This window comes from Haliotis rubra, unplaced genomic scaffold (genome assembly GCF_003918875.1).
Source record: "Haliotis rubra isolate DU_JTF1 unplaced genomic scaffold, ASM391887v1 Scf42, whole genome shotgun sequence".
NCBI classification, from domain to species: domain Eukaryota; kingdom Metazoa; phylum Mollusca; class Gastropoda; order Lepetellida; family Haliotidae; genus Haliotis; species Haliotis rubra.
The window spans coordinates 2132006-2154348 of NW_025767102.1; the positions used below are offsets into that span (position 1 = coordinate 2132006).

At 39.2% G+C, this 22343-nt stretch overlaps 1 protein-coding gene and 1 long non-coding RNA gene across 2 annotated transcripts; both read left to right on the plus strand.

The window, feature by feature from the left end:
• The first annotated feature begins 71 nt into the window (after positions 1 to 71).
• LOC124288572 lies at positions 72 to 1679 on the plus strand. Its single transcript, XR_006901474.1, has 3 exons — positions 72 to 110; positions 343 to 502; positions 559 to 1679. It is a non-coding gene; the product is annotated as an uncharacterized LOC124288572 (long non-coding RNA).
• A 3061-nt stretch (positions 1680 to 4740) lies between these two features.
• Positions 4741 to 20673, plus strand: LOC124288574 (protein phosphatase 2C-like domain-containing protein 1). The gene is given in 7 exon segments (XM_046725127.1): positions 4741 to 4804; positions 6009 to 6267; positions 10710 to 10931; positions 10934 to 11779; positions 12912 to 13013; positions 13380 to 13603; positions 19470 to 20673. Coding segments are annotated over 7 exon segments (2286 nt in total). The 5' UTR covers positions 4741 to 4744; the 3' UTR covers positions 20043 to 20673.
• The last annotated feature ends 1670 nt before the right edge of the window (positions 20674 to 22343 follow it).

The window sequence follows — 22343 nt, forward strand, 5'->3', positions numbered from 1 at the left end:
TTCAATCCGTACAGGTTGTGCAAGGAAACTCGTTCAATCCGTACAGGTTGTGCAAGGAAACTCGTTCAATCCGTACAGGTTGTGCAAGGAAACTCGTTCAATCCGTACAGGTTGTGCAAGGAAACTCGTTCAATCCGTACAGGTTGTGCAAGGAAACTCGTTCAATCCGTACAGGTTGTGCAAGGAAACTCGTTCAATCCGTACAGGTTGTGCAAGGAAACTCGTTCAATCCGTACAGGTTGTGCAAGGAAACTCGTTCAATCCGTACAGGTTGTGCAAGGAAACTCGTTCACCGTACAGGTTGTGCAACTCGTTCAAGGGTTGTGCAAACAATCCGTACAGGTTGTGCAAGGAAACTCGTTCAATCCGTACAGGTTGTGCAAGGAAACTCGTTCAATCCGTACAGGTTGTGCAAGGAAACTCGTTCAATCCGTACAGGTTGTGCAAGGAAACTCGTTCAATCCGTACAGGTTGTGCAAGGAAACTCGTTCAATCCGTACAGGTTGTGCAAGGGAAACTCGTTCAATCCATTACCAAAAACTCGTTCAATCCGTACAGGTTGTGCAAGGAAACTCGTTCAATCCGTACAGGTTGTGCAAGGAAACTCGTTCAATCCGTACAGGTTGTGCAAGGAAACTCGTTCAATCCGTACAGGTTGTGCAAGGAAACTGTGTCAGAACATTAATGTGTTTCTTTACAACATCGGTTTGTTTGTTTGTTTTTTAACGCCTCACTTAGCAATTATCCAGCTATATGGCAGCGGTCTGAAAATAATCGTGTCTGGACCAGACAATCCTGTGATCAGTATCATGAGCATCTACGCAGTTGTGATATACATATAAATATATAAGTATATATTTTCGCTGTCAGCACCTGTTTTGGATTTGCCAGATCATTTTGTATGTACGTGAGAAACGATGTTTTTATTAGTCACGTTTAAAGGTACAGTCGCTGGGAATACTCTTAGATCCCAGTCTGTCCATGGAAGCCCAAATAAATAACCTGTGCAGAACATGCTATTCTCATCTTAGAGTGATTGGCAGTATACGTCCTCTAATTACCACAGAATCTGCTCATTTCCCTTGTCCGTGCTCTAATTCTCAGCAGACTAGATTATTGTAACAGTCTCTATATTGGCCTCCCTGACACTCTACTTGACAGACTACAAAAAGTCCAAAATACAGCCGCTCGCATCGTCAGCCGTACTTCCAAACACAGTCACATTACCCCAGTTCTAAAGCAGCTCCACTGGTTACCTGTGAGAGCCAGGATTCAATTCAAGACACTCTGCCTCACATACAAGTCCCTTCACGGCCAGGCTCCACCCTACATTGCAGATCTGATCAACCCCTACAGTCCATCGCACGAACTTCGCTCACAGTAGCAAAACCTTCTGACAGTGCCGAACTACAAACTTAAAACCTTTGGATACAGAACTTTCTCCTACACTTCCCCTGTCTTGTGGAACTCTATCCCATTTGACCTCAAACACTCTGAATCTCTGGACTCTTTTAAATCAAATCTCAAAACCTACCTTTTTGCTAAATATTATCCTCAATAGCCTTTATTGTTTATATATTATGCACCTATTCATTGTAGTTTTCTTGCTCTGTATATATAATGTATTTATTTTAAGGTACTTATGTAGCGCCAAGAGCATGCTTCTGAGCGTGGATATGTGCGCGTTATAAATATGCACTATTATCATTATTATTATTATATTGCCGCAGGACTGTTCCATGTGGTTTGACTGTGATTTGATTGTGATATTGACATTACGCTTATCTCAGGGAAAATAAAACAATGTTAAACGATGAATTTTGTTATTTGTTCGAGCATTTCTTTACAAGAATATAACATCTCCTTCATCGTCTGGTACTGAAGCAGCAAGAAATGTAACCGAGTGTGAAATTTGGTAAAGGGGACCAAGCTGTCTGTACACAAAGACTGAATCAAGACGAAGTCAAGGTGATGTTAAATGGAGTTTCAGGTCACAGTCAAATGAGTGTGGTTTTACGGCGTTTTTTTTAACAATGTTCAACGAACATCACGACGGGGTACACTATTAACGAGCTCCACACATTTTACCCAATGGGGAATCGAACCCTGTTTCTTGGCGAGACAAGAGAACGCATTAATCTTTATTCTTCCTCACCGCCCCAAAATACAGTTCAGATTTCCTTTTTTTTTCTTTTTTCTTTTTTTGCATTTTCATAGCGATGTGAGTGAGTGAGTTTAGTTTTATGCCGTTTTTAGCAATATTACGGCAATATCACGGAGGTGAACGCTTTTACCTCTAGGCTACTCCACCGCCCCTCTATATATGGGAATTAGATATAGAAGATCTGTATTTGTTCCTTTGAAACGTGTGAATCGACGACAACCTATACTGTAGGATGGAGCTGAACCGTACGGTAATGGTGCTGTTGCACAGGGGTTCGAATCAGTTTGGTCAATAATTTTTAAAAATAAAAATGGATTTTTTAGAAAATTCTCCCGCTACACTCATTACATTATGGTGTATATGTAATGAGTGTACCGGGAGAATTTTCTAAAAAATCAATTTTCTTCACCGATTTCGTTCAAGTTTGAAATATAAGTTACTCATAACATATAAAAACAATATACGGTTGCAAAATTCTAGATTTTTATTTTAATAAATTATTGACCAAACAGTGATTCGAACCCTTGTGGCTGTTGGATAGCGCGTCTGTGGGATGGACTTGATGCACGTCAACGTTAACAGGAGCCACAAACACTTACACAAATCTATTGGTTGGCGCGTTACTTGAAGAACAAAGGAAACACCCACAGTTGGTTGGTTTGTTGTTTAACGCCGCAGTCAGCAATATTCCAGCTATATGGCGGCGGTCTGTAAATAATTGAGTATGAATCCAGTGATCAACATCATGAGCATCGATCTACGCGATTGGGATACGATGACATGTGTCAGCCAAGTCAGTGAGCCTTACCACCCGATTCACCCGATTTAGTCGCCTCTTACGACAAGCATGGGTTACTGAAGATCAATTCTTACCCGGATCTTCACGGTTCCCCGGTCTGTAAACATGGACGACTATCGTGACAAGCATGAAACTAAGGAGTGAGTGAGTATGGTTTTACGCCGCTTTTTTAGCAATATTCCAGCAATATCACGGCGGGGGACACCAGAAATGGGCTTCACACATTGTACCAATGTGGGGATCGAACCCGGGTCTTCGGTGTGACGAGCGAACGCTTTAACCACTAGGCTACCCCACCGCCCCCTGAAACTAAGGAACCAGAACAGTGGTGGATCGAGTTATCCGGTGTTTTAAGAGTGTTTAACTCAGCTAGATTCAGTAACTACTTTTCTTCAATTAACCAACGTGAACAATAATAATGAACTTTAAAATAATCACTGGATTGTCTGGTCCAGACACGATTATTTACTGCCGTCAAATAGCTGAAAAATGTTTGAGTGCGGCGTTAAACAACAAACCAAATAAATTGTTACAATAATAGTCGTACTTCGCATCTACACTAAAGCCCTGACGAAAGTTATCTAACACTACTTCAGGGGCGGTGGGGTAGCCTATTGGTGTAAGAGCTTGTCCTTCACGCCGAAGACCTTGGATGGCTTCCCCCACCTTGATATTGCTGGAATATTGCAAAAGGCGGCGTAAAACCATACTCATTCACTCACTGACCCGTTCCTTCCGAGTTCCTTTCGTTCCCCCATAGGGGGCGGTGGGGTAGCCTAGTGGTTAAAGCGTTGGCTCGTCACGCCGAAGACCCGGGTTCGATCCCCACATGGGTACAATGTGTGAAGCCCATTTCTGGTGTCCCCCGCCGTGATGTTGCTGGAATATTGCTAAAAGCGGCGTAAAACCATACTCACTCAGTCAGTCAGTCAGTCGTTCCCCCATATTGATTTGTAACATTACCGTGCCTGGGGCCCTTATCATACAACGTGGTTCGACCCTATATATTGTAATTAAGTTTGGGGCTTTTAGTTATTTTTGTGAGTTCACTATTAATTGTTGTGTTAGGTTTTGTTAACAGTTTTAGTATATATTAATTTATAAATATCATTAGGGATGGGGGAACGGGAGGAACTCTTACCCAGGTTAGAATATTGATCTTCAGTAACCCATGCTTGTCGTAAGAGGCGGCTGACTTGGTTGACACATGTCATCGGTTCCCAATTGAGCAGATCGATGCTCATGCTGTTGGCCACTGGATTGTCTGGTCCAGACTCGATTATTTACAGACCGCCGCCATATAGCTGGAATATTGCTGAGTGCGGCGTAAAACTAAACTCACTCACTCACTCACCTTTCCCTCGTGTCAGGATGCGGTAATGTTTACCAAAGAGGATTAAAATTTAGTATGGACCATAGCCCATAGATTATGGACTCCAAATCTCAGTTCTGTATGGTTTTATTTATAGACGTGAGACCAAAACAAGCAAGTGTTTTGGTGACCCCTATTTACCTGAAGTTTAACAGATACTGATATATGGAATAGGTTCACATGATACAAACCACCTCCGTCAAAATATTTAAATAAACAAACAAACAAATCTTATTTCTGGTTGTTTCAGGGAATACATAAGGGTGAAAAGAATTCAAATATGTAGTCAGTCAAGAAACTATAAGCAAATTAATCCCAGAAAAGAGCGCACGCGCGGTGTTAAAATTACCAGGGAGGAGAACGGAACAGCCAGACTTCCGGTAGGTTGTTGACAGTTCTCCTGGTTACGATGTCACAGGTCGACGTGTACGTTGGACCGAACAGCCCGGTAAGGCTGTCAATATCGCAGGTTGGTTAACAATGCCTCGTTTCAGATAATATTGAAGGTGACACCGATGAATGGGATATGTTGATTTCGTGATAGATTACATGTAGAAATTAGATCAAACATGGGGGATAGGGATTCCCTAGCAGGAATGAAGTAAATGCTTAAGATGACCGATCCTAAGTTCGTGTGTGGTGTAACCCAAGAGGGGAAGATTATGTTTCAGCGCTAGCAATTCGGGTTTGAGCGACACGAGATTATCTCAAGCTCTGCTTAAGGGCGGTGTTCATTGTTACAGGGATTACGGCGTTTAGTTTTTCTTAAGTGTTCCCCTTTAACTTGAGAATAAGATTAATTTATAGGTTATATAATCTAAATATGTGTCAGCTATAGTTTAGATTTATCAGTTGCAGATCCGAAATATGTTGTTAGTAATTATATATTGGATGCACGTTCAAATAATCCGAAAACCTTTCGAAATATTTGTAAAAAATATCAATGTAAAATATTAAAATCATTTATTCATTCATTGTTTTCTTTCCTCTTCCAACCAATTTGTTCTTTCTTGGTTTATCACCATCATACCCAGGTACATGGTTTTGCCAAAGTGGTAAAAATCTTAGACTTGTGTCACTCTGGCTTTTCCTCCCACATTCAACAGACCTGCTGTGATATAACTGGAATACTGTTACAAGCGGCATCAAACCCAATTGGGGCGGTGGGGTAGCCTAGTGGTTAAAGCGTTCGCTCCTCACGACGAAGGTCCGGGTTCGATTCCCCACATGGGTACAATTTGTGAAGCCCATTTCTGGTGTCCCCGCCATGTTATTGCTGGAATATTGCTAAAAACAGCATAAAGCCATACTCAGTCAGTCAGTCAAACCCAATTTGTTTATACTTTCCTTCATCAGACCATCATCAATTTGTTATTATATTCTTGGTTTTGTGTATACAGTGTGCAAAATTTACGCTGGTCCTGTGGTCCATGGCTAGTAAAAATTCATCAGGACCACTAAATGATAACTTTGCAGTGGTCCTGGTGGCCAGTGAATTTTGTATTGATAGTTAAGTAAATCTACGAAGTACAGACAGGACCACTAATTATTATCCACTCACTGGTCCTGTGGTCTAGTGGGAAATTTTGAAAGGTTTCTTTCCCTAGTATATATCTATATTGTTTAGCTTTGTTTAACAAAGAAATTGTTTATTGTTTGGATTGTGTTTACAGATTGATACCAGGTCACAACAAAGCTTTCCCAGACGACCTAGCCCAACAACTTCTGAAAAGAGATCCTACATGAGCATTTTGATGAAGAACCTACAGAAAAGCAACCCCCCTGGCACCCCCACGGGAGGGAAGGAGGGAGCGAAGAGTGACGGCAAGGATCCGGCGAAGAAGGAGGCACACAATGAGTCCCAGTTACACCCTATTCTAGCATCAAGATATGCTACTGAGCTGTTTAAGGCACAAAACGTTTTCAGAACAGGTTGGTCATGAAACTTCAGATTATTTTTCTGTTTCTCAATAAGAAAATTTATCTTCTGTTCATTTAAGCATTTTGGCACCCACTTAAATGTACAAGATCTTTTAATGCTCCTTTGAGAGGCATTTAGAGTGAGTGAGAAAGTTTAGTTTTATGCTGCTTCTAGCAATATTCCAGCAATATCACAGCGGGGGACACCAGAAATGAGCTTCACACATGGTACCCATGTGGGGAATCAAACGTGGGTCTTCGGCATGACGAGCAAATGCTTTAACCACTAGTCTACCCCACCGCCCCCGAGAGGCATTTAGAAGTTGGAGCAGTAAGGAAGGATAAGAATATATGGAGGAACAAGTTTTATTACTTTATTACAGTGAGAGCAACGTTTTGGTGTATTTTCTAACACTGTTGTCTAGCTGTTGTTCATCCATATATCCTTCCTTATCTTTTAATGCGCTTGTGATGACATTTTTTTCAGATTTCATTTTGATAAAACCTTTTCATTTATAGATTTTGTCAGGTGTAACCAGGATTTGTAACAGCCAGTTATGTTTAATGCAGCTGGACACTGCAGCTGTCAAATATTTACACAAGCTCACTGATGAAACTGGTTGTGCGCATGACATTCCCGCTCTTCACAAGGGCCGGTGGGGTTTGTAGTGGTTAAAGTGTTAGATTTAGTCATCGCCAAGACCCAGGTTCGATTCCCCACATGGGTACAATATGTGAAGCCCATTTCTGGTGTCCCCCGCCTGATATAGCTGGAATATTGCTAAAAGTGGCGTAAAACTAAACTCACTCACTCACTCACTTCATAACAATGTTTGACCTGTGTAGATCCAGATTAGACCCAGATTAGATCCTGTGTAGATCCAGATTAGATCCTGTGTAGATCCAGATTAGATCCCGTGTAGATCCAGATTAGATCCTGTGTAGATCCAGATTAGAATTGGTCACCAGCAACCCATGCCTGTTGTAAGAACAACTAACAGGATTGTGTGGTCAGACTCGCTGACTTGGTTGACACATGTCATCGTATCCCAATTGCGTAGATAGAAGTTCATTCAGTTGATCACTGGATTGTGTGGTCCAGATTCGATTATTTACAGACCGCTGCCATATAGCTGGAATATTGCTGAGTGCGGTGTTAACAACAAACACTACACAACAATGTTGTTCTATTTCTGTGAACATAGTGAATGTCCTGTGTACTGCAGTGGAACCCTGCCTCACAGTATTACCAGACATTGTAACACCTAGGGGATTTTGTTAGCTCTGTTTTTAAATGCACCTGTTTATAATAACAAAACCTCCAGCTGATAGTTTCCTTATTGTTTTTCCTAAAAGCAAACAATTTACAAACTAATAATACAGTAAAAGCAATATTTCTCAGTACATCTAGTCAAATTAGAGTATTGCTACCTAATACCATTACATCTCTTCTTTCAAAAAGACCCGTGAAGATCCGGGTTAGAATTGATCTTCAGAAGCCCATGCTTGTCCTAAGACTAACGGGATCGGATGGTCAGGCTCACCGGGTTGGTTGACACATGTCATCGGTTCCCAATTGCACATCGATGCTCATGCTGTTGATCACTGAATTGTCTGGTCCAGACTCGATTATTTACAGACCACCACCATATAGCTTGAATATTGCTGAGTGCGGCATAAAAGTAAACTCACTCACTCACTCACTCTTTGAAAAATGTTAACTTATGATTATGACATGGTTCAATCAGACAAACTGGTATGTTATGTCTATAGTCCCTGCTCACTTCATTGTCAACCTCCACGTTTGTTCTATCGAAGATATTTAGCCAAGAGTACACCATCTAACCTGCTTGCCCCAATATGCCCCAGTATTTAACTCAACAATTTTTAAAAATACTAACAAAAAACATTTTCATCCTGTCATAGTTGACACAGTATTTTTTCAAGTAAGTGCACCTTGATTCCAAATAACTCCACTAATATGTTAAGCAATGAAGGTTTTTTGACTGTAAACTGCAATTGGCAAACAGTATACTATGCTTTCAAAGCCCTTGGCTTAATTAGAATTAATAATTATTTTTTTAACCAAATATTTTCATGACTCACAATTTTGACTCCTCAAAACATTTACTTTGAATGAAAATTACTCCCATCTTTCAAAGTCCATGTAAAACCGTGTATGTATGTACAGATTGGGTGTTTGGGATGGGCTTCTTTGTACTATAAAGGGCTTTTTTCACTTTGACAGCTGAACTTGGACAGATCAAAAAGTGCATTTTAATGCCAAACATTTCAAATTTGACAGCTGAACTTGAACAGATTGCTGCCCAAAAGTGCATTTTAATGCCAGATACATTTTGAGTGTTTGTTGATGAAATTGAAGTTTTTACTAAGAGAGCAAAAATCAAAGAAGTTAAATATAATGGAAATGATTTCAAAAAATCACTCCTCCAAAACCAGAAACAACAGTACAAATAGCAATATATATGGTTTGGCCTATGGCTTATGCCCAACAATGTATTGCTATTTCACAAGACTACTGAGTTCAGAGTTTGTCTGAATCAAATTTATTTATTTGTATAAAGTGAATGTATAAAGTGTAGATTGTAAATTCATTGTATCATGAATACTAACGAAAAGAAAGAATGTCATGGTTCATTTGAAAATTCATCATATCCAGAATATTAACAGAAACAGAATCTCAAAATTCAGTAGTAAACTCATTGTATCCATTTGAAAATCCATATCCTGAATATTAACAACAAATATGTTTCAGCCTAAGACTTATGCTAAACAATGCTTTGCTTTTTCACAAGAATAGTAGCAACAACAGAATCTAATGAACATAAAATAATATTAAGCATTGTTCCCACATTTGTTCAGGACCCAGGTAACATGTGTTCCTGTGTTCCATGGTTGGGTTCCCCCTGTGTCTTGTGTTATCTGCTAAATCCAGCTCTGTCTGTTACCCAGTGTGGATGACATATAATCAGATTAAGCTATCATATTATACCGTATAACATGTAATAAACTCTTCACATTACGTTCAGTCACTACCCTTTAACAATGCATACATTTCCATAAGTGGACTTACATACTAAAATTAAAACAGGTCTTGATTATAAATATGAAAATTATTTGTGGGAAATTCTGTTTTCAGTATTGGCTCTTAAATGATGAGCTGTTTCAGTTGTGATGTTTTAATGATGTACTGTTATTGAGGAAGTACGGTATTAAGGAGCTGACGGTATGGTTATTTCACAGTATTGCTCAGTGTTAGTTTGTTGTGAAGTAAGCTAGGAGTAAGTCGAACATCTGTGATAATGCCTCGACGTTCGTTCATCAGACGGACCCCGAGTCAGTGCCGGTCCAAATCGGACGTCACACCTCTGATGATGTATTACTATTACAAGAAATTCCGTGAGTAATTCAGTCGTGGTTTTTGCTGAACGTCATACTAATAAATATTGTGGTTATATTATGGCAGCCTGTAAATAATCGAGTCCAGATCAAATGGTTAGTTGGCTTGTTGTTTAATGCCGCACTCAGCAGTTTTCCAGATATATTGTGGCAGTCTGTAAATAATCAAGTCTGGACCAGACAATCCAGTGATCAACAGCATGAGCAATTGGGATAAGATGACATGTGCAACCAAGTCAGCGAGCCTGACCACCCGATCCCATTAGTTGCTTCTTACAAAAAGCATGGGTTACTGAGGGCCAATTCGAACCCGGATCTTAATGGGTATCAGATCAGGCTATTCAGTGATTGATATTTTGAGAACCAATCTACACGGCCATGGTATGATGACACCTAATGACAAAGTCACTGAGTCTGACAACCTAATCAATTTGGTCACCTCTTTTGACCTCCATTGTCACTAGTGATCTATTTTCTCACCACAATCTCAATGGAGTGAGTGAGTTGGATTTTAAGCAAGATTTAACTTTAGCAATATTTCAGCGATTAACCACAAGGCTACTCCACTGCCCTATTCACCATGGAGATACCATATGTGTATATATGGACCTTTACAATACATGCCACCAAACTGTACTTATGATCTTGTATATGTGACTGAATACTGTATTTGTTGCCAAGACGATACGAAGGGTTGAACCACCGATCACATGACTGTGTGTCTGCCTGTCTTGCTTGTCTTGGATGCCAGATTAGAACAGGCCCTCGGCATCCACAGTAAGAGATGACGGACTAAGTGAATCTGGTGTCAGACTCAGGGATTTGGTTGATTGCATGGCATTGAACCCCGGCAGCAAGGATGATTACTCACAATATCGACCACTGGTTTGTCTTGTATCATAAACCATTGGGGTTAAACAACACATGAACAAAACAGAACATCCTGTCACATAAATACATCTCTCCATCACTTTTGATGATGATGATGATGATGATGATGATGATGATGATGATGATGATGATGATGATTTCAGATACCCCGGACACTCTGATGACAGAGTACACCAATAAGCCTGATATTACTGTTAGATGTGACAAGTGTGGCATCTTCATCGACATCCGGACCCTCCTTGACCACCGCAGCTTCCACAATGCCCTCACCGTGATGAAATTCAAGTGTTCCACCCTGCCAGACAACTCCGAAGCACTCCTCAAGCGGAGAAATGCCATCCTCCGCAGACTGAAGAATGAGGCCACCGAGAAAATCCTATTGACCCAAAAGCCATAAAAGTGATCAACGACGCCTATGAACGTCTGAAGTCTGATATCGAAGACACATATGACATGTGTCGACAGATTCGTCAAAACATTAACACAAATGTAAACGGAGTGTCCTTGAACTGTAGCCCATCATGTACACTGGCAGTGGGCTTGTGTTCAAGCCAGAATGAAAGATGGAAAAGTGTGATGGAGGATACCAGAGTGTTTCAAGATTATTTTGGAGACGATCATGACAAATGTTACCTTGCTCTGTTTGACGGCCACCATGGACGTTTTGCAGCGGAAGTGGCAGCATCAGAGCTTCACAGACTTCTGTTAAACGAGATGGCCAAATTTGACCCCAAGACCAAATCAACAACTGCCCACAACCTTGCTGATGTGACAGACATCTCCCACTACAAGTTTGACCGCCCGGACACAAAGGACAGTGAGCGGGTTCTGCTCCACCAAGAGAGTATGGACATCATTCAACAGATCATTGCCCTGTGTGAGGCCAAGTATGACCTTCTGATGAAGGACAAAGGACAACATCCTGAAGGTGATGAAGAGACAAAGAGGAAGAAGTCTTCCAAACCTAAGCATCCCCTCTCGCCCAAAATATCCAGTGCCTTCAAGAAGGCTTATCACCTGCTGGACATCTTGTTGTCCTATGGGAAGGATGAGTGTTCCAAGGTTCGCTGGAGTGGATGTTCAGCTCTTACTGCCATAGTACAGGCTACGGAGCCTGGAGACAGCTCCAAGGGATCAGAGAACTCTCCTCAGGATGAGGGAGGGAATGGTGACACTGCAGTACAACTAGGTCTTGTTCATCTGGCTAATGCAGGTTGGTACCAAATTACATATACACACAACAATCCTTACCACATTCCTCTTATCTCAAACCCTGTTATCTTATATGTACAGATGCCTCACTTATACAAATTCTTATAAATTTGCCCCCTTATCTTTAATTTCAAATGCAAATATATAGTGCTATCTCAAAACCCTTGACTTAGTCCCCACATGGGCGTAAAGGTTCATTGTTAGTTTTCTGCATGCTGTCATATTTTCTTTTTCATTCATTATGCTGCTAATTGATCTGTCTGACTGCTCATTGTCTGGAATATGTGGACATCATGACGTTACAGCAGTGTCCTGCTGTGTTCATGATAACAGGGTTTGACGGAATATGTTTATGCATAGTTGAAAAATATGGGTACCTTGCATATATAATACTTGCCATATATGGAATTGAGGGCTGATAGTTAGTATTATTGAGAGAAATGCATTATTTATTTTTAGAGCAGTATGGTGTGACAGTGCCTTTAAGATTATGACAATGACCCCAAGCTTTTAAATGATAAATTAAGAACATTTTATATGCATGTTTTTGTCTTTAGCTTTGAAATTGATTGTGATTTTATTTAACACACACACACACAAACAAAACCGATACCCCTGATATTCTTTATACTTGTATTTGTATTTCATCCTTGCTACTGAAGGGTTCATCATTCATATTGATGGTAATCTCTTTGCGGAGTTAAATCCCTTGGGGATGCCAGGAATCAATCTGGCTTCATTCAAATTCAGTATCTCCTTGAAAATGTTTCTAGGTTTGCCCGCATGATATCCATACCCGAGGGTTTCAACAAAGTAATAAATGTCTGAGATATGCAACAATGTGGTCTTTCCTCTCCGAAACTCACTAACATAGTCACTCTTGATATTCATTTGATCTTCAGTAACCCATGCTTGTCGTAAGAGGCGACTAACGGAACAGGTGGTCAGGCTCGCTGACTTGGTTGATACATGTCATCGGTTCCCAATTATGCAGATCAATGCTCATGCTGTTGATCACTGGATTGTCTAGTCCAGGCTCGATTATTTATAGACCGCCATATATCTGGAATATTGCTGAGTGCGGTGTAAAACTAGACTCACTCACTCACTTGACATTCATGATTTCTTCACAGGTAATATCCATGGATTGTTGGTACGAGGAAACACTTCGTATAGGTTAACAAAGGATCATACACCTAGCAATCCGAAGGAACGGAAGCTCGTTCTCAAGAACGGTAGGTACACTGATAAATATATATAGCATTAATGACTGATTTGATGTTTTTAGTCTGTATAAACTGAGATGACGAAATGTTAAACCAGTTGAGTACAAATCAAACTCACTCACTCACTCATTTTTATTGAATTACATTTTCCAAAATATTCACCATAATAATCTTTTCTGTGATGACACTTTGTGTTGGTACTATGGAGACGTCTCTTTCTCCCTTACATTAAAATTATTTTATAAGAAACATAGAGCTACAAATTTTGTAAACTTTTGTCAGGAGATATTTACTTGAATAATCCTTCTGTGGGATTAGTAAGTGATTAAACAGAAAAGAAGACAAAAAAATCTCAACATTGTGTTGGTGTTTTAGGAGGTACCCTCAGTGAAAGTTCTCGTGAATGCCAAGTGAATGGCGTCGTGGCAACCACCCGTGGTCTGGGTAACCATGGTGATCTCAGTCTGAAGAAATGCCTGCAGGTGGAGCCACACACTACCTGCGTACCCATTGACCAGTATGCCCAATTCCTGGTGTTTGCCACTAATGGCGTGTGGGAAATATTTTCAGATCAAGAAGTCACATCACTACTGCTGAAGGTAATCTTAGTTTATACAACAATGAGCTGTAAACTCTCTATATCCAATTGTAGGTATCTAGTTAAAATCTTGTAATGTGAACTGTGTCATTGTTATCATCTTTCTCATTGTCATATTTATCATGATGTTATATATTGTCATCAATATTGTCACATTTATCAGTGTTAATGTTTCATCAGTGTTGTCACCATCATGATAAATGTCAGCAACGTTGCAACTGGAAGGTCATCACTGGGGAAGCCTTTAGAGGAGGGATCATTTAAAAATGTTGTACAACTTTAGGAGGGTCATTAAGAAAATGGGCATATATTGAACCATGAACAGATAATTATTTGTCCAAAACATCAATATGTTCAAAACACACACAAAATACATTTCCGTTTAATGCTGTCAGAGTTAGTTTGTTTGTTTGTTTGTTTTCACCTTTTAGTATATTTTCTGAATGAAGAAAATAGATCAACACATTTCGAGTGATTTCTGTAATTACAGCTTTGTTTGTTTCCATGGCAATGGAAAATACAAGGAAATAAGTTCTGTAAGATGACTGCAACAATGCATCAAAAACAGCAAATTATACTCAAGTGTGACTCTCTTTATATATAATATATAATATATATTGTACCACTGGATCTGATTTCCATGTCATGGGATCTAACAACATAGGGGTGTTAGGATATATTTTATTTTCACCGCTGTGAATGAAAAACCTCATAATAATTTCCCATTATTGTGGTGATTGTAACCAGTGTTCATTGTTGATATTATCATTGATGACTAGAACAGTTTAGACATAACTTAGTTTATTATACATCAGTGTTTCTTTATTTTTATCTCTTGGTGATTGTGAGTTACAGTCCGTTTGAGTCAGAAACGGACCAATGAATTGCAAATTTTATCATTGTACAAAATTGCCACATAAATATTCCAGAACATTTGTCAGTACCCTTGCTGATACTCCTAAAGCTTTTGCTGCCCGCTTACGGAATTTATTAATGGCATAAAATGGTTTGCCCCTTTCGTCTTCAGCACGGAAAAAATCGTACACTTTAATCATCAACTGTTTCACGTCAGCATTCAACTTCATTTTTCATCAGGCATGTGTATCCCGTGCACGACGAGATAGTGGCTGTTCCATTTCTGCGGTTTCACCCTGCCGCGACAGATAACAACTTCTGCGTTTTCAATGATGATAGTTTCTTAAACAACTTTTTTGTTGGAGTCCGGAAAATTTTCAAATATAAGAAAGCTGTTGGATATTAGTAAATGATAAACATGTGTACTATTTATATTTATGTGGCAATTTTGTACAATGATAAAATTTGCAATTCATCGGTCCGTTTCTGACTCAAACGGACTGTAGATTAAGTTCCCAGGAACCTATGGCAGTTGTAAGATGTGACTTGATGACCTGGCTGGTTGTATGTCATGATGTGCCAATAGCGTAGGTTGTTGCTCATGATACTGATCACTGGATTGTCTGGTCCAAAGTTGCTTATTTACAGGCTACCATTACATAGCTGGAATATTGCTGAGTGTGGCATTAAACACAAACACAGACATACTCATTACTTTCATATTTATTGCATATATTATGATGTTGATGCTTAATAATTTTAATTCATTGTTTATTTAATTAAGCGACTGAGAAAATTACAGAAGGTAATGGAAACGGTTGAAGTTTCAAATGTAACTTTAAATCTCTTTGTTTGGGTGATTTAGTTTAAGGTAGTACTGTACGTCTTCTGTTTCTCTCTTCACCACTCTCATAGTACTAAACCCTCATCAGTAACATCATAGAGCACTGAGAGAAGATAGATACAGAGACCGTCTTAATCTTAGGAAGAAAATACTGGAGCAAATATTAATATTCAAGACTGGTCTGTCATCAGTCAGTAATGTCCATCACAGAAGACCTCATACACTTACTTTGCAAACTCACAATATATACTGAACTGCAAAAGAAAAGCCACATCGATAGATGTTTTTTCAAGCACACACTTTAATTTGGTCTAATTAACAATCAAAACAGAGGATTGAGTTCAAACTTAACAATTTAGAGTTCACACAAACAAAATCACTAAAAATGGTACCATTTGGACACCACAAAGTCAGTATCGTGTGTGGCCTCCATGGACATTGATGAGGAGGTTGCATCGTCTGTACATGGAATGAATTAGCCGGTTGATGAAGGCCATAGGCACTTGGGTTCATACTCTGCGAAATGCCTGATCGAGTCCAGCCACAGTTGTCGGCCTTGGTTGGAGGTCATTAAGTCTTCTTTGAATCTCGTCCCAATGGTGTTCTGTTGGACTTAAATCCAGACTGAGTGCAGGCCATTGTAAGGTTTGGATGCCATGTTGGCTCAGGATGTCCCATGTTGCTTTGGCAGTGTGGGCACGAGCGTTGTCTTGCTGGATAATGTGGTTTCTGTGACGTCCAAAATGTGGTACAACGTGGGATCTATTGACTTGGTCAATTTAGCGAGCAGCTGTCACACCATTTCCTCATCCTGGACCGAGAATTTGGAACACCATAGGGCCAACGCTCTGGTTCAGACCAGATTGCACCCCACACCACGATGCTTGGACCACCCCACGATTCTCTTTCAACAATTCGCTCATTGGAAAACCGTTTCCCACGCCTTTGCCATACTCTCACTTTGCCATCGACTGTTGAAACACAATATCTGCTTTCATCAGAAAAAAGCACAGTTCTCCATTGTCGATAACTCCAACTTTGATGCTGAGTTGCCCATTGCAGTCTGTTTTGGCACTGACGAGCAGTGGGGACAGGACCACGATATGGTCTGTGACAGCAGAGGTTTCGGGGTGGCACTAATTGGTCTGTTGTGAGTCCTAACAGAACACTCACATGTAAAGTAACAGAACACTCACAGTTGAACTAACAGAGAACACTCACATGTAAAGTAACAGAGAATACATATAAGTACTCATACTTAAAGTAACCGAGAACACTCGCTTGACATGAGAGTTAACAGAATAGTCAGATATATAGTAACAGAATAGTCAGATATATTGTAACATATGTCAGATGTAAAGTAACAGAATGGTTAGATATACAGTAACAGAGAATACTCACAAAGTAGCAGAGACTACTTACATTTAGTTATAATTAGCAACTTCTGTCAAAATGACCCTTTGTCTTTGATTGGGGTATTAGTCAACTGATAGACTGATATATATCTTAGAGACACACTAAGTGAACTTTGGTTGTCTGTAATCAAATATGCTGTGACACCTGATTAGCTTTAAGGCTGTGAGAGTAGTCTCCCTTTAAAGCACCAGTATCCTGTCTGAGTGCAGTGTCAACAAGTTTATTGAGCATGTTTTATGCCTGTCTGCTTAAATACTGATTTTTCATGAAGACATGTGTTTTATTTTTTGATTGTTTTATATTTTTTTTCTTATAAGTTTGTTTTATATTGGGAACATGCTACCTCTGCCCAATTCTTGGTTTGTATGTAATTCTCACATGCACTTTTAAAACTAAGGTCACGGAAATATTTTGGTTCGGGTATAACACTAATTCATTTTAATGTTATTATGCTTAAATTGCTTATGTTCAAGTTTTATGTTGATTCTTGACCGAGGGAACCAGTATTTTATTAGATGTGTGTTGATCATTAACATTGGTCCTAGCGTCCTTCAAGGATACCGTCTTGGGACAAAGGCCTGTAGCATGAAATAGCAGCTTCTAATTATAAACTAAATAGACCTTGGATTGAGTAAGTGATTTCATATGCTTATTTTAACATTTTATGAATGCTTTTGAAACATTTTAATGCGTGAAATTGCAAATTACGATGTGTTTCTTTTGATTACTAAGCATAATTTCTTACGCTTATTGTGACACTTTGGATATATGCTTCTAAAGCATTATTCATTATAATCACAGTGTGAAGTGATTTTTTACATAAGAAAATTAACAAGTAAGAGTATGTTTGATTTTAAAAAATATTTCTGTCATGTCATTTGATCTTCGAATTTCTAGAATTGTATTTAACTGAAGATTTGTTTGACTGCTCAAGAGTAACACTAGAGACTTATGGCCTTCAACCCATCACTGTAGAATTGAGGACTATCATAGATAGATGTGATTTCACCTTGTGGAACATGTGCTTACCAAGTCTCATCACTGAGAGTGGGTTGGGTAGCACAGTGGTCAAGTGTTTGCTCTTCACAATAATGGGCCAGGTTTTATTCCCACAAAGTTCAAACTCTGAGGTCCCTACGATTATTTTTAGATATTGCAAAATGTGGGGTCAAACGGTAGCCAGAACTACAAAACTGTGTTTTCCGGAAGTGCTTTATCAAACCTCATCTTCATCTTTACCACCACACAGGAGAAGTAAGAAGGGAGCAGTGTTTTATTGCAGAATTGATAGCATCTAATATTTCATTAAAGTGCAAAATCAGGATTGCAATTCTATAACTATTCAACAATTACTTAAATTAGTAAAAGCAACTGGAAAAGTACTTGTAATCCATGAAATGAATCTGTGAAGAACCTTTCTTTAGACAGTAGACATTCAACATCAAAGGGTTTTGACATTGACATTAGTGTTAATATTCTAAATTCATTTTTATAAATTGGAAGAAGAACATAATTTAAATGAATTCTGAGTAAATATGTTTTGATAGACTTAGAGACAGTCAAAGTTTCTATAGTATTCAAGAAAAATGAATAACACCTCACATTCTGTAACAGGTAAGCTGATGTTTAGAAACATGTCAAATAATGTGGGCTTTATGTGGTCAGGCACAATTCGATTGATTGTTTATGTTGTCTTCAACACCCAGGAATACATCAAGCTTGTAGTTTGGTACTGTAGAGTGTCAACGTTTTTGTCAGCAAATATAATGCATCCATTTATAAGTTATGGAAGTCAAACGAGCCCTACGTTGTACATGAACCTTTTGTCAACTACCATTTCCTCTTGCGGGAACAATTCTGTCTCGTGATTCGTTGGTTAAAAATAGCAACTACACCCCAGCTAGGTTGTCTGTGTGAATTTAAACCCGTGAAGATCCAGATTGATCTTCAGTAACCCATGCTTGTCGCAAGAGGCGACTAACAGCATTGAGTGGTTATGCTCTCTGAGACATGCCACCATATCCCCATTGGTTGGACCGATGCTCATTATGTTGATCACCAGACTGCCTGGTCAAGATTCGATTATTTACAGACCGCCGTCATATGGCTGGAATATTGCTGAGTGTGACGTTAAACAACAAACAAACTAGGGCTGCGCAATATAACCAGGTTTACCGGTATTTACCGGTTCAGACATGAAAACGATACATATTGCGATACGCCGATCGAAAACCTGTATTTTGACATGCATTCGGAAAACTTCATAACACTCGGAAATCTACGGATATCTTCGTTTTTTAAATTGTTCCTTTCCTTGTTTCATTTGTGCCAAACAATTTATTTACATTTTTATTTTGTCATGATTAAAAGTTTTTATTAAATCCAAATCAAGCATAGTAATTTTGTTGTGTTTTTGCTTTATGAATCAAGCATTAACTCGATTATAAGTAGGTTTTTTATGTTAAAAACACTTCTTGCAATATATTGCAATACATATCGCAATATATGCTTTCACATCGCAGTATATCGCAATATGAAAATTCTCTGCAATACCCACCCCTAAAACAAACCAAACATTTGATCTGGAGTTGATTATTTACAGGCTGCCATAATACAACCACAATATTTATTAGCGTAACGTTCAACAACAAACACGACATTAAAAAAACAACCAAAATCTGTGTGAATTTCAGGGTGATGGAGGAATGTAGTATGCTACCTGTGCTGTACTGACGATGCTGTGCTGTTTCAGATGCTGCCGACCCACCATGTACCCCCTCCCAGTAGTATATCCTCCAGTCTCCAGCCCCTCCTTGACGAGATCGAGAACAACGAGAAGGCCAAACAAGCTGAGGTCATCAGAGACAATTTAAACAAGGCTGACAGCCGAAAAGTGTCATTTTCTAACAATGACCTTGAACAGGGCGACCTTCCTGACATTGATGTCGAATCTTGTTCCAAGGAAATATCAAATATATGTCAGTCAGAAGATGGTATGAGTGATGCTCAAGCTACCTCAACACCAGTGGAAGAGATTAAGACTGGACAGGTCAATACTCTGACCATTGAAGCAGATCTGAGAACAGAGATTGGCAGCCATCTTGAAGATGCTTCAGATTTAGATCAAGGTCATGGCCTTGACCCAGACTTTCTGACCCTCCCAGTTCATGCAGACATTCCCGACCATGTTCCAGAGACCTTGGAGGAGAAACAGCGAGAATTGGCAAAGAACATGGCAGAGTATCTGGTACAGGCAGCGCTGTTGGCCGGTGCCAAGGACAACATCTCCGTCATGGTTATGCTTCTTCCAGGAAGCGGTGTCTGACCAACTCATTTTATTAGTTGACAAGTCTGTGATATCTAATCTGCCAAAATTGACTGTTATGGAATATGTGTTATCAGTTTGTTTTGAATTAATGTAAACCTTTTTTAGAGACATACTTATTCATGGTTGACTGACTGCATTTAGCAATCTCTCATGCTGTCCAAGTTTTCATCAAAACAGTTATAAATGATAATTTTACATATATGTATTTTGTACTACAGAGTTTTTGGACCAAAGATAGAAGACGGAAGAGGGTGAATGAAAAGGAAAATATTTGGCAGAAAGCGTTAGGGTGTCATTAAATTGTTGCCTCTTTCATGGCAGATTCTAACCTGTATCTGGTAGCTTCATTTATGCCAGTTCCTGAAGTAGACAGCTGTTCTGTGTTGTGGCGATAATGCTAGTTATTAGTCGACATTAGGTAAAGCCATACAAGAAAACCATTATTACATAGTCACAAAACCCACAGCATTGCTGGGACTTGGTGCCATGTTCAGTGATGCTCATGTATGTGTGAACAGCATTAATGAACACGGTGTGATTTGATTGAATGTGATGCAGAAATCTTCCAGTAACTACATTTCATGGTGGGGCGGTGGGGTAGCCTAGAGGTTAAAGCGCTCGCTCGTCACGCCGAAGACCCGGGTTCGATTCCCCACATGGGTACAATGTGTGAAGCCCATATCTGGTGTCCCCCGCCGTGATATTGCTGGAATATTGCTAAAAGCGGCGTAAAACTCAGCTCACTCACTCACACTTCATGGTTGCATGTTACAGTCAAAGAAGAGTTGCTTCCTACCATTAAGAAATCTGTCAATAGTTCAGTTTTGATGGCATTATAAATGTGAAACAACATGTCTGCTTTTTCAAATTGTTACTTTAAAACAGTGACAAGCTGTTCAGGGGATCCATAATATAAGAAAAATCATTAGTCTTATATTACAGCATCTTTTTAAGATTTGTTCATTTGCATATTTATCTTATTTGCATATTTCATAGTAAGAGTTTAGTTTCTGCATATTCCACGGGGTTCTGGTGTCATTAGTCATGTATGTGTGAAATAGATGCATGTCAGTTTAGTCAGTTTATCAATGCCTCTCAAAGAAGTTGTTGAAGTTTGTCATTAAGTGTTTGCATGAAATTTGTTCAAATTTCAAATTGCTGTCAACCAGTTTATATTCAACACTCATGATTGGTTAATTTAGGAAGTTTTAAAAAGAATTATCAAATCAGATTAAGCATTTTGTTTCAAAAGGGGTGATAAATAATGTAAGCTTGAGCTGTTATCATGTCTTTGTTATTGCAAAATTAATAAATAAATTTTGAAGATGAATCTCTGAAAATGAAAATGAAAAAGGTTTTTGGTGGGCCTACCTATCATTATTATACCTACTAATATCCTATTATTAGATCTAAGTCTGTGATGAATGGATACATCAGTCAGCATGCGAGTACAGTGTTATGAGCTTGTTATTGTAGGCCCTCTGTTGTTGCTGAGATATTATTATTTAGGGTACAGCGTGACGAGCTTGTAATTGTGGACCCTCTGTTGTTGCTGAGATATTATAATTAAGGGTAGTGTGAGGAGCTTGGATTTGTGAAACCGATATTGTTGTCATTACCTGCATTGTTGTTGCTGTGATATTATAATTAAGGGTAGTTTTTGGAGTCGGATTTGTGAACTTAATGTTGTTGATGCTGCGATATTACCATAATGGTACACACTCTCCAGACAGCCAGCACTGTACCTCTGTATGTGATAATTTGGCACAAGAATTTGCATATGTTTTCATTTTGGGGGTTATATTGTCAATGCCTCATCTGGCCATCCTTCCATAGCATTTTGTTTCTGGAGCACAACCCTAAAAGCGTTCAATATCTTTCAACAAAATTTGGCAGATATACCAAACAAATCCTGAAGTGGTGCCATTTGCTATTTGCAGATTTGTGGCATTTTAATGTTTCTCAATTTCCATGGAAACAATTTGTAAGTCTCAAAAGGGAGGGGGGTGGATTTCATTTCCGGAGCAGCGTTCAGAAAACACTTTTCTTCCAAACCAGGTACATGTATTAACCAAGGGCTGAAGCGGTGTCTTTTGCTGTTTAGAAATTAAAAGAAAACAAATTTGTGTCCTGTTTCCATGACAACAAGTTTGTAGTGGTGTGTTTGTCTGGAGCATATCTCTAACGCTAATAGGTATTCTTTCATGAAACTGTGCACACAAAGACCAGGTGTATGGAGCCTTTATCCTTGGAGCCTTTATCCTTGGAGCCTTTATTGTAGCTGCTGTGATATCACCA